Consider the following 12,282-nt stretch of genomic DNA (forward strand, 5'->3'; position numbering starts at 1 on the left):
ATTATATGGAGGTTACAAACTTTTTCTTGTTATAGCGCCACTATTAAGTGGTTGAAGGTAAGCATTAGCTTTGACCTCCATCGAGATAGCCACACCCATGGCACAGGCCACACCCCTATTTAGACCACACCCACACCACACCCACACCACACTGGTCACACTCCCACATCACTAATCACACTACCGCAGCGCTTGTCACACCTCCTGCCGAGGCACATAATAGGCCCTTCCTAAATTTCAGCTCCAGGCCCATGTGGACCTTAATCTGGCACTGTACAGGGGGCATTACTACTTGGGGGCTAAACTACAAGGGGGCAAACTACATGGGGCATTACTACTGGGGGCTAAACTACAAGGGGCTAAACTACTGGGAGCATTACTACTTGGGGCAAACTACTGTGGGAAAGCTACATGGGGCATACTACTGGGGCAAACTACAGGGGCGCATTACTACTGGGGGCAAACTACAGGGGAGCATTACTACTGGTGGCATAACTACAGGGGCATAACTGCAGGGGCATTACTACAGGGGGGCTAAACTACAAGGGGGCAAATTACAGGGGGCATAACTACAGGGGCTAAACTACTGGGGGCATTACTACTTGGGGCAAACTACATGGGGCTAAACTACTGGGCGCATAACTACAGGGACTAAACTACAGGGGCCATTACCACTGGGGGCTAAACTACATGGGGCAAACTACATGAGGACTAAACTACAGTGGCTAAACTACTGGGGGCATTACCACTGGGAGGCTAAACTAAAGTGGGGGTAAACTACTGGGGTCATAACTGCAGGGGCATTACTACTGGGGGCATAACTACTGGGGCTAAACTACAGGGGGCTAAACGACTGGGGGCATTACTACAGGCGACATTACTACTGGGGGCAATACTACACAGGGGCATTACCATAAAGGGCATTACTAATGGGGGCACTACTAATGAGGGCATTGTAAAGGGGGCACTTCATAAGGGGCATCACTCCTGGGGACATAAGGGGCACTACTACTGGGGGCATTGCATAAGGGGCACCACTACTATGGGCTCTATATAAGGGGCACTATCACTGTGGGCACTACCAGTACAGTGGACATTGCATAAGGAGCACTACTACTGTGGGCATTGTATAAGAGGCGCTACTGCTGTGGGCATTATGTGTATTATGGGCTGCTACTACTGTGGGCATTATGTGTATAAGGGGTGCTACTACTGTGGGCATTATTACTATTGTGTGACCAGGCCCCTTTCTTTTTAAGACCACACCCCTTTTGGGGTGAGTTCCACCACCTCTCTAGGACCACTTTAAGCACTGACTATGGTCCTGTTATTACCACTTAATATGTATGTCATCTCCCCGTAGGATGTGAGAATTGTTTACAACTGAACTCTGGGGCCCTCATTGGAATCGTCATCTGTGACATCATTTTTACCATGCTGATCGCCGCTATGGCGTACTGTGTATCAAGCAAAATACAGGCAAAGAAATACCAGGGTGAGTAACAGATGAATGGTCCCAGATTCATACAGCGATTGTTCAGTCTGCATTTCAGGATAATCCAGCTTCTTTAGTAGACTAAGGAATTACATAAAATGGTCAGGGCTGTTTCTAGCCAATTTGGCTCCCAGTGCGAGATTTAAAAATGTGCCCCCCCCCCCCCCAATCGACATTAAAAAATGTGCCCCCCCTAAAGTTATAAGAAATACAAATTTGCGCGCGCCTAAGCTTCCTGACGAGGGGGATGGCCTCACTAAAATGGGCGTGGTTTTGCTTAAAAATGGCCTGAAAAGACTACCTTACACCCCAGTTTTTTAACCCTGCACCAACAGACCTCGGCCACCACAGGGGAAAAAAATTAATTCCACCATATTGAGCCCCACACAGTAATGCCCCTTGCACCATACCACAGCATTCCCCGGTGGGCTCTTCATGCCCTCGGTGGCTAGTAGTGCACAGAAAAATGGGCCGTACTGTGGGCATAATATGGGAGTGTCGCGGGCAGTTCAATGCAAGCTGCTTCATTCCCAGATGCAGAGCCCCAAATATAGAGGGCCGTAGTCAGGTGGAGACACTGCATCTGCCATGATGATATTTACCGATATCTTTTCTTCTGTATTATTTTTGTTTGTTTATATCTTATTAATTTTTTGTATTCTTATACTTTTCAAAGAAATGATGATGTTTGGTTTTGTATTTCCATTAGCCATTTGCAGTCTATTTTCTGCAAACGTTGTCTGAACGTTGCATTGTCCATCAATGGCTTTACTACCAGAAGTATAGATAGTACAGTATACATATATAATATGCTAATGTTATTATTCGCATGTAAATAATCTGGTTGTATTATTTCATAAAGCCACTGTAACATTTTTTTTTTTTTATATATATTTTCCTTTAACATTTATCTAGTGGAGTTGTGTATTCATTTTTATTGTCTTACACTAGTAAACCGACCTTAGCCCATCCTGTCCCTCCCCACCCCATCCTGCTATTCTTACCGATCTCCAGTGCAATGGTCTGCATCCTCCTCCCAGGCAGGTCTGTCGTTGGTGCTGCTGCCGCCCTGGCTCTTGCTTCATATCAGAGCGCGCCAGCAGCTCCTCTGCTTCCGAATCCCCCCCCCTTCCTCCCCGTCATTAGTACTCCGCAAACGCGTCATTCCGTGAATCCCAGCCCCCTGAGTAAAGTACTAATGATGGGGAGGAGGGGGAGCACCCAGAACATCGAAAAGTGCAGCAGCTGGTGCCCCGTGCGACGGCGCCCCTCGCCCACTGCAAGAAACGGCACTGGCAACAGTCTTAGGGGTCTATTTACTAAGTCTTTGAGACTGATAAAGTGGATAGAGATAAAGTACCAGCCAATCAGCTCATAGCTCTCATATTACAAACACAGCCTGTAACATGGTATTTAGGAGCTGATTGGCTGGTACTTTATCTCCGTCCAAGGCTTAGTAAATAGTATGGACTAAAATGAACACATTATTCATGAAAATGAAAATATGTATCTTATAGAATGGCACACATATCCACACATAAATTGTTAGCTCTCACGTCATATAATACTGTTATAATGTGGAAACAGCGTCACAGAGGATGTCAGCAATCTCCTTATGTGGAAGACACTGACGAACTCAAATAAATCCTTTTTTTTTTATATCTCTAAAAAAGTTTAAAAAAGTTCTGCACAGACAATGCGACCAGTCCATATCCAATACAGAATTCAACGTAATCACCGTCTCCATAACCTTACAAATCTCTCACCTGTTCCTCACCCTACTTCATCTCCAGTATCATCTCAATCCACATTCCTTCCCACCTTCTCCTGTGCCTCCCCTCCCCACTAATATCCACCTCTTACTCCCACCTCCAAAACTTCTCCCACGCTTCCCCAAAACCTGTGGAATGCTCTCCCTCACTCTCTCAGACTCTCTCCCAGGCTTCATAAGCTTCCTCAAAACTCACCTATTTGAACTACACTGTGCTCTTATCCCCATCGTGTCTCCCCAGGTTAACCCTTCCATCCACTCCCCTTTAAAATGTATGCTCTCACTCAGATTGTGTCTTTGCTCTGTACTGAGCTGCGGGAGTTTGTGATGCACTCTAAGGTGCTGATTTAAAATCGAACAAATCCGCACTCCGATAATTGATTACATCTCACGGATGTATTAATTATCGCATTCAGGTGACGCTCCTCAGCATCATCTGGGTATTTTTCTGGAAAAATATCCAGATGTCTCGCTGCACATGCACCGCCACCGCCGACATCACGACTACTCCCCCCTGTGCTGCGGATTCCCCCACGGTAAATATACTTACCAGTCCATGGAGCCGGTGATCACTGCTCCTGCAGGGCTGCTGGGCGCTGGATCCTATGCTCTGCTGTGACCCCCGGTGCTGTAAAGTGAGCTGCCGTTTTGCAGCGTCACTTTACTGCATTGGGGGTCACAGCGCAGCACATGTAGGACCCGACGCCCGGCAGCCCGCACCGATCACCGGCTCCCTGGACTAGTAAGTATGTTTGTTTTTTTTACTTTTTTTTTTTAACCAGCGATCAGCTTGTGTGTCCATTGGACACACAGAGCTGATCACACTGAGCCGCCGTTTTGCAGCGTCACTTTACTGCATTGGGGGTCACAGTGCAGAACATGGAGGACCCTGCGCCCGGCAGCCCGCACTGGAGCACCAATCACCGGCTCCCTGGACTGGCAAGTATGTTTTTGTTGTTGTTGTTGTTGTTTTAACCAGTGATCAGCTTGTGTGTCCATCGGACACACAGATGATCACACTGGCCGGGTCCCGCACAGCTTTCTCTGCCAGGGGGCAGAGAAACCTTGGCAAAGGCTGCATATCACAGTGCTGCCTTGTGATCTTGCCAGCCAGAGCTGGTGTTATTATCACAGGGCACACTGCGGTGTGTTTTGACATTTTTTTTTAGTAAACTCGGGCATATAGCATTTCCCATTATAAGTATGGGGGAATGCGATCTGGGTTACTAAAATAATTACAATTAAAGGGTTTGGAGCAGTTTTTCACGAAAACTGCTCCAAACCCTTTAATATATGATACTAAAATAATGTGAAAAGGGTGTGAAAAAACACCCTTTTCCACATTTTTTTTGGTAAAAAAAATGTTACTAAATAGGCCTCTAAGTACTGTATATTCTAATAATATTTCAGTAGTGTGCAGAGAGAGTCAGGTTTGGGTGGGGTGTGTTGGAAGGAACGGAAATCTAAATTGCCGTGTAAAAATAAAGCTAACATTTGTGGGCTACATGCAGTGGTGCAAGTGGGCGGGTACGGGTGGGTACGGCGTACCCTTAAGAATTTAGCCATGAGTACGCCGTACCCACTGCTGACGGGTCGCCGCTCCTCGCCGCTCCCTCCCTCCCTCCGCTGCTCACCGCCGCTGCTGCGAGGGGAGGAGAGCGCAGCGTTTGCCTCTCCTGTACCTGAGTCTCTTCCTTCAATTCAGTGCTGCCCGTGGGCCAATCAGAGCTCGCGGACCGGCAGCCAAGGCTGCTGGACCGCGAGCTTTGATTGGCTCACGGATCGGCGCTGAATTGAAGGAAGACACCCGCACCGCCGCCGGAGAATGAGGGGCAGGAGAGGTGCACACTGCGCTCTCCTTCCCACACACACACACACACACACACACACACACACACACACACACACACACACACACACACGACAGCAGCGGTGAGCAGCAGGGGAAGGGGGGGGGGCATGTATACCTGCCACTGGGGGCATATCTGGCACTAGGGGGACGTGTGTCTGGTACTGGGGGCATATCTGACACTGGGGGCATATCTGGCACTGGAGGGACATGTGTATCTGGCACTGGGGTCATATATCTGGCACTGGGGGCATATATCTGGCACTGGGGGGACATGTGTATCTGGCACGGGGGGCATATCTGGCACTGGGGGGACATGTGTATCTGGCACTGGGGGCATATCTGGCACTGGGGGGGACATGTGTATCTGGCACTGGGGTCATATATCTAGCACTTGGGGCATATATCTGGCACTGGGGGGACATGTGTATCTGGCACTGGGGGCATATCTGACACTGAGGGCATATCTGGCACTGGGGGGACATGTGTATCTGGCACTGGGGTCATATCTGGCACTGGGGGGGACATGTGTATCTGGCACTGGGGGCATATCTGACACTGAGGGCATGTCTGGCACTGGGGGCATATCTGGCACTGGGGGCATATCTGCCACTGTTGGGGCATTTCTGTATCTGGCACTGTGAGGCAATGTACTGAATATCTGACACAGTGGGGGCATTTGTGTATCTGGCACTGTGAGGTAATGTATATCTGGCACTCTGGGGGCATTTGTGTATCTGGCACAGTGAGGCAATGTGTATCTGGCACTGTGAGGCAATGTATATCTGGCACTCTGGGGGTATTTGTGTATCTTGCACAGTGAGGCAATGTGTATCTGGCACTGTGGGGCAACGTGTATCTGGGGTCATATGTGTATATGCCCCTCCCGCATATGTGTACCACGCCCCCATTTTCATTGACCACGCCCCTTGCGACATTTGACCACACTCATTTTTTGGCCTTCGGTGCGCGCGCACAGTACCTATAAGACATTTTTTCTACTTGCACCACTGGCTACACACAAAAGCAGCCAGTATTTACCCTGCACAGAAATAATATGAATGTATTTGCTCCCCTTGCATGGCAACATGGTTTGTTCCAGACACAAAGTTACATGCTTTTTTTTTTTTTGCTTTACTTACAAACAGGAATCAGGTCCCATGTACAGTTCTGGTTTGAAGGCTTGCATGCTGTAATATAGTCAAGGGCAAACAGACCTTTTCATGACAGTGTGAATTAATTAGGCATCAATAAATTACCTTTGAGCAACAAAACAGCTACTGGTGGTATTTACTATTCCCTAGTATCCTCTGCAGCTATTGATGCATCGTCTACGCTCTGTTTGAGTTTGTAATCTGATTTTTTGTTGAGATTGTGACGGCTATTTCAGTGTTTTATCTATTGCTTGCAGTTGAGTGGAAGATCATATCACTGATTATATATCAGGTTACATGAGAGCAAGGACCTAGCATAGCAGGGTTAGCGCGCTCCAGGGTTTAGCTGCTTGGGAAAATATTGGCTCAGTGGGTAAGGGTGCTGATTTTGCTTTGAAGAACATTCAGGGGTTAATGTAATAGAGTCAAGTTACATGAAGCATTGCCATTTCATCCATCTCGGGTGCAGATTTAAAGTGACAATGGTGGTCATTCCGAGTTGTTCGCTCGCTAGCAGTTTTTAGCAGCCGTGCAAACGCTATGCCGCCTCCCACTGGGAGTGTATTTTAGCTTAGCAGAAGTGCGAACGAAAGGATCGCAGAGCAGCTACAACTTTTTTTCTGCAGTTTTACAGTAGCTCAATACCTACTCAGCGTTTGCGAGCCTGTTCAGTTCCTGTTTTGACGTCACACATCCGCCCAGCGTTCGCCCAGCCACACCTGCGTTTTCCCTGGCACGCCTGCGTTTTTCCAAACACTCCCTGAAAACGGTCAGTTGACACCCAGAAACGCCCTCTTCATGTCAATCACTCTGCGGCAAACAGTGCGACTGAAAAGCTTCGCTAGACCCTGTGTGAAACTGCATCGTTCGTTGCAATAGTGCGACTCACGTGCGCATTGTGCCGCATACGCATGCGCAGAAGTGCAGTTTTTTTGCCTTATCGCTGCACAGCGAACGAAAGCAGCTAGCGATCAACTCGGAATGACCATCAATAATCTAAATAGCAAGATCAAACTGGTTTTGTCTTTTGAAATATTTGATGCTTTAATTCTTTCATCTATGTATTCGAACGTGTATATTCGGCCATACGCAGTGATAAAGACCAATGGGTCACTGTCGGTCAATGGTTCGACCTGGATAAGCTCGACGGTTAATAGGTTGACCACTATTGGTGAAAAAAGGTTGACACCGTGAAAAGGTAGACTCAGGATAGGTCGACACATGAAAAGGTCGACATGAGATTTTTTAATGTTTTTGGTGTCTTTTTGTCCGTAATATGAATTTTTTTTTTTTTAGAATTAATCATATATTTTTGCACTTGGGCCCACCACTCACAAGTTCCGCCACTGCGCTTGGTAAATATACTACTATACCTAAATCAGTGAGCAGCGCAATATTGTATGTACTATAATAAGCTAAACAATATACATTCATAGCAAAGACTAAAGTCATAGAGATGAGTAGATGGATGAAGGTTTAGGACTCCATGGGTCATGTTCATGATGCAATCTAATGACTTTTCTGGACAATTGACTTTAAACCCATTATTGCAGTTTACTATGTGTAAATAATGTATCATTAAAGAAGAAAGATGGAATCAAAGGTTTCATTACAATTTTGTCTATACCCAATGTGACAGCACGGTCTCCTAATACATAGACTCTTTATCCTTCAGAAAAACTAGATAAACAGAAGAACAATGCACCTGGAAATGAACCTACATATGAGGTAAGTCACATACTGTAATATGCACCTGGCTTTATGTTGTGGAATGAGAAACATGCTGTGGCAAGTTTACAGCACGGAAATGTCAAAGATTCACTGTTTGGAAATATGAAGCCAGAAGTACAGTAAGAAGAATGGCCATGTACTGCTGAGTGCAGGGATTCCTCACATGGAATTACAGTGTAGCACCTATGTGTATGTCCTGTAGAGGCACCATTGCTATGTGTATGTCCTGTAGAGGCACCATTGCTATGTGTATGTCCTGTAGGGGCACCATAGCTATATGTATGTCCTGTAGGAGCACCAGTGCTATGTATATGTCCTGTAGGGGGTACCATTGCTATGTGTATGTCCTGTAGAGGCACCATTGCTATATGTATGTCCTGTAGGGGCACCATTGCTATATGTATGTCCTGTAGTGGGTACCATTGCTATATGTATGTCCTGTAGGGGCACCAATGCTATGTATATGACCTGTAGGGGGGTACCATTGCTATGTGTATGTCCTGTAGGGGGTACCATTGCTATGTGTATGTCCTGTAGGGGCAACATTGCTATGTGTTTGTCCTGTAGGGGCACCATTGCTATGTGTTTGTCCGGTAGGGCACCATTGCTATGTGTTTGTCCTCTAAGAGCACCATTGCAATGTGTTTGTCCTGTAGGGGCACCATTGCTATGTGTGTGTCCTGTAGGGGCATAATTGCTATGTGTATGTCCTGTAGGGGGTACCATTGCTATGTGTATGTCCTGTAGGGGCACAATTGCTATGTGTACATCCCGTAGGGAGCACCATTTCTATGTGTATGTCCTGTAGGGGCACTATTGCTATGTGTTTGTCCAGTAGGGCACCATTGCTATGTGTTTGTCCTGTAGGGGCACCATTGCTATGTGTTTGTCCTGTAGGGGCACCATTGCTATGTGTATGTCCTGTAGGGGCACCATTGCTATGTGTGTGTCCTGTAGAGGCATCATTGCTATGTGTATGTCCTGACGGGGCACCATTGCTATGTGTTTGTCCTGTAGGGGCACCATTGCTTTGTGTATGTCCTCACATAACAGTAGTAAACAATGCCTACAGTATGAAACAGTAAGAGAAGTATACAATGCCTACAGTTGGGAAATCACATAAGAGTAGTATACAACACCTACAGTAGTAAACTCATAAGAGTAGTATATAACACCTACAGTAGGAACTTACATAAGAGTAATATGCAATGCCTACAGTACAGTAGGAACCCCACATAAGAGTAGTATATAATGTCTATAGTACAAACTTACATAAGAGTAGTATATAACACCTACAGTAGGAACTCACATAAGAGCAGTATACAACGCCTATAGCATACCTCCGAACCTATTTTTAAAAACTTTAAATGAAAAAAGTTTTTTTTTTTTTTGTACTATACATATAGAATACAATAACAAGTATATAGGAAAAGATAATATACGGTGAGTAAAGATGAACATGTATACATTCAGCTGAAATTAGGTAGCTAGAGTTGGTGAGGAAACGATCGTTAGACAGTCAACTCTGGATTCCAGCATACTGCAAAGGGAATGCTCATCATATGTATACAATTGGACAAAGCATGTATGGTCCTGTGGTGGTGGTTGTGTGTGTGTGTGTGTGGGGGGGGGTTTGGGTTGTAAAGAGTAAGAAAATGGGGGGGTTGGAGGAGGGGTGGGGGGGTACCAGTCGGTGTGCAATGTTAGGGTCTGTATTTTAGAGCTAAGGTGGAGCTTTATTGTGGCTAAAGAAAGTTTGGCCTCAAGTCCAGATTTTTCTAATATTGGCTGTGGTATCATGCAGGGCTGTATCTAGACAATTTGGTTCCCAGTGTAAGCATTAAAAAAATGCGCCCCACCCCCATAAACAGAAAAAAATGCGCCCCACCCACATAGACATTCAAAAATGTGCCCCTCCCCCATAGACATTAAAAAATGCGCCCCCCCCATAGACATCAAAAAAGTTTTTTGCGTGGCTCACTAAAATGGGCGTGGCCTTTCAGGAAAAGACTACCTTATGCTTCAGTTTTTGACCCTGCAACAACAGACCTCGGCCACCACAGAAAAAAACAAAACATTCCACCATATTAAGCCCAACACAGTAATGCCCCTTGCACCATATCATGCCCCCTGCACCATATTATGCCACACGCCGCAATGCCCGTGATACATTATGCCCTAGAGTAAAGCTTCCAATTACTTTTGAATTACCTGCTCTTTGCCAAGGGTTTCACGCGCTGGGTGTCATGCTCGTTGCCAGGGTTTCATGCTCTGGGATCCACGCTCATTTCCAAGGGTAATGCTTGTTACCAAGGGTAATGCATGTTGCCAAGGGTAATGCATTTTGCCAAGGGTAATGCTCATTGACAAGGGTGTATAGGTATTGCTCGTTGCCAAGGGTAATGCTCAATGCCAAGGGTGTATAGGTATTGCTCGTTGCCAAGGGTAATGCTCAATGCCAAGGGTGTATAGGTATTGCTCGTTGCCAAGGGTAATGCTCAATGCCAAGGGTGTATAGATAATACTCTTGTCCATAGTACTCCGCTCGGGGGGGGGGGGGGCAGCGTTTCACAAAATGATGCAGTTGTGTCGTCACGTCACAACGCAACAACGTCATTCTGAGAACGTCCGCCCCCTTAGTGGAGTACTGGGGAAGAGGGAGGAGGGGGAGCAAAAGGAGCTACAAAGTGTCTCGGCCGCAAAAAATGGCTCTGGTATCATGTATTATTAATGCGTTCAGCGTTGGGTGAGGGAGATGAAGAATGGGTCGAGATAACAATGACTATAAAGTAGTATCTGGCATTTGTATTGCAACATGTCATGTCTTATTAACTGCTGCCTTTATTTCTTTTATTTCCCCCAGCAACTACACGGACAAAGGAATGATATTTATAATCAACTGAACACATTGCAACTTTCCTAATTCCGCTCCAGTGAAACTTAAACCACTCAGTGGCATTATTTTAGAGCACATGCACGTCATTCTCCCCTGTGTATATACTTTACTTTCTGCAGCCAGGATCGTGCCGGATGGATGAGCTGAGCGAAGTGCCCTGCTCGATGGATGAGGCCTATCCATTAAACAAGGAGGCAAAGCATGGTCAAAGGAGGCGGAAAGACACTTATAGCATGCAGTGGGGTATTAAGTGGGGATGGGGCCCGTGTCCAGTCTCCGTCCAGGCATCCCTCCTCCCTATCCGGCAGCGCTATAGTGAGCACTAGTAGAATCCGGTGCTATGCTACAGTCTGCTGCCCATTCATGCCAGCCATTTTCCCGGCCATTTTCCTATTGCGCATTCGCGATATCCCTATTGCACTGCACACCCTGCACCTGTACACCACTGATAGCATGCCACCTGCATTGTATTCTAAATAATTGATTGGCTTCCAAACTTTGACAAACCCACTGACCTTAGGGACATTGGCCCTCATTCCGAGTTGTTCGCTCGCTAGCAGTTTTTAGCAGCCGTGCAAACGCTATGCCGCCGCCCACTGGGAGTGTATTTTAGCTTAGCAGAAGTGCAAACGAAAGGATCGCAGAGCGGCTACAAAATTTTTTTGTGCAGTTTCAGAGTAGCTCCAGACCTAATCAGCGCTTGCGATCACTTCAGACCATTCAGTTCCTGTTTTGACGTCACGAACACGCCCTGTGTTCGCCCAGCCACGCCTGCGTTTTTTCTGGCAAGTCTACGTTTTTCCGATCACTCCCTAAAAGCGGTCAGTTGACACCCAGAAACGCCCTCTTCCTGTCAATCACTCTGGGGCCAGCAGTGCGACTGAAAAGCTACGCTAGACCTTGTGTGAAACTATTCTCTTTGCCTGCCTACAATAAATACTTGCTGGAGGAAAAGGTCAGAAGCTCCACCGGTGTTGCAACCATGTTGCATAATAAATCAGGGGGCAGATGTGGCACTTATTTATTTTTTCTTATAAATAAAAATTACTGGACAAGATTTGCTCCCTCAGCCGCTTCTGGAAATGGTTCTGTCTTCGCATTAATTTAGCACAAATCTTAGTAAATGTCATTTTCAGTGTCAGGGGGCAACCAGTGTAAGAGGGGAATTGCAGCAGATCCATTCCTTTATATAAATACATACAGATATACAGTAGCAATCAGTCTCTCCGCTGGGGGTGGTATAAAAGATCTACAGTGTCTAGGTAGACAGTCATTAGGTCAACACTATATGGTCGAAAAAGTTCAAAGGTCAACAGAGACAAAAGGTTGGCAGTTAAAAGGTAGACAGTGGGTAAGGTCAACAGGTACTAAGGTCTAAACAACAAA

At 46.3% G+C, this 12,282-nt stretch overlaps 1 protein-coding gene across 2 annotated transcripts in view; it reads left to right on the top strand.

The window, feature by feature from the left end:
• The window catches only part of TYROBP (transmembrane immune signaling adaptor TYROBP), a 148,766-nt gene extending 136,801 nt beyond the window's left edge, over nucleotides 1-11,965 (top strand). For both annotated transcript variants that reach the window (XM_063942203.1, XM_063942204.1), the window contains 3 exons: nucleotides 1,364-1,495; nucleotides 7,945-7,997; nucleotides 10,864-11,965. In XM_063942203.1, the coding sequence (XP_063798273.1) occupies nucleotides 1,364-1,495; nucleotides 7,945-7,997; nucleotides 10,864-10,923 (245 nt within the window). In that variant the 3' untranslated portion in view covers nucleotides 10,924-11,965. The remainder of the gene's footprint in view (nucleotides 1-1,363; nucleotides 1,496-7,944; nucleotides 7,998-10,863) is intronic.
• Nucleotides 11,966-12,282: the final 317 nt, after the last annotated feature.

This window comes from Pseudophryne corroboree, chromosome 10 (genome assembly GCF_028390025.1).
Source record: "Pseudophryne corroboree isolate aPseCor3 chromosome 10, aPseCor3.hap2, whole genome shotgun sequence".
Classification (NCBI taxonomy): Eukaryota; Metazoa; Chordata; class Amphibia; order Anura; family Myobatrachidae; genus Pseudophryne; species Pseudophryne corroboree.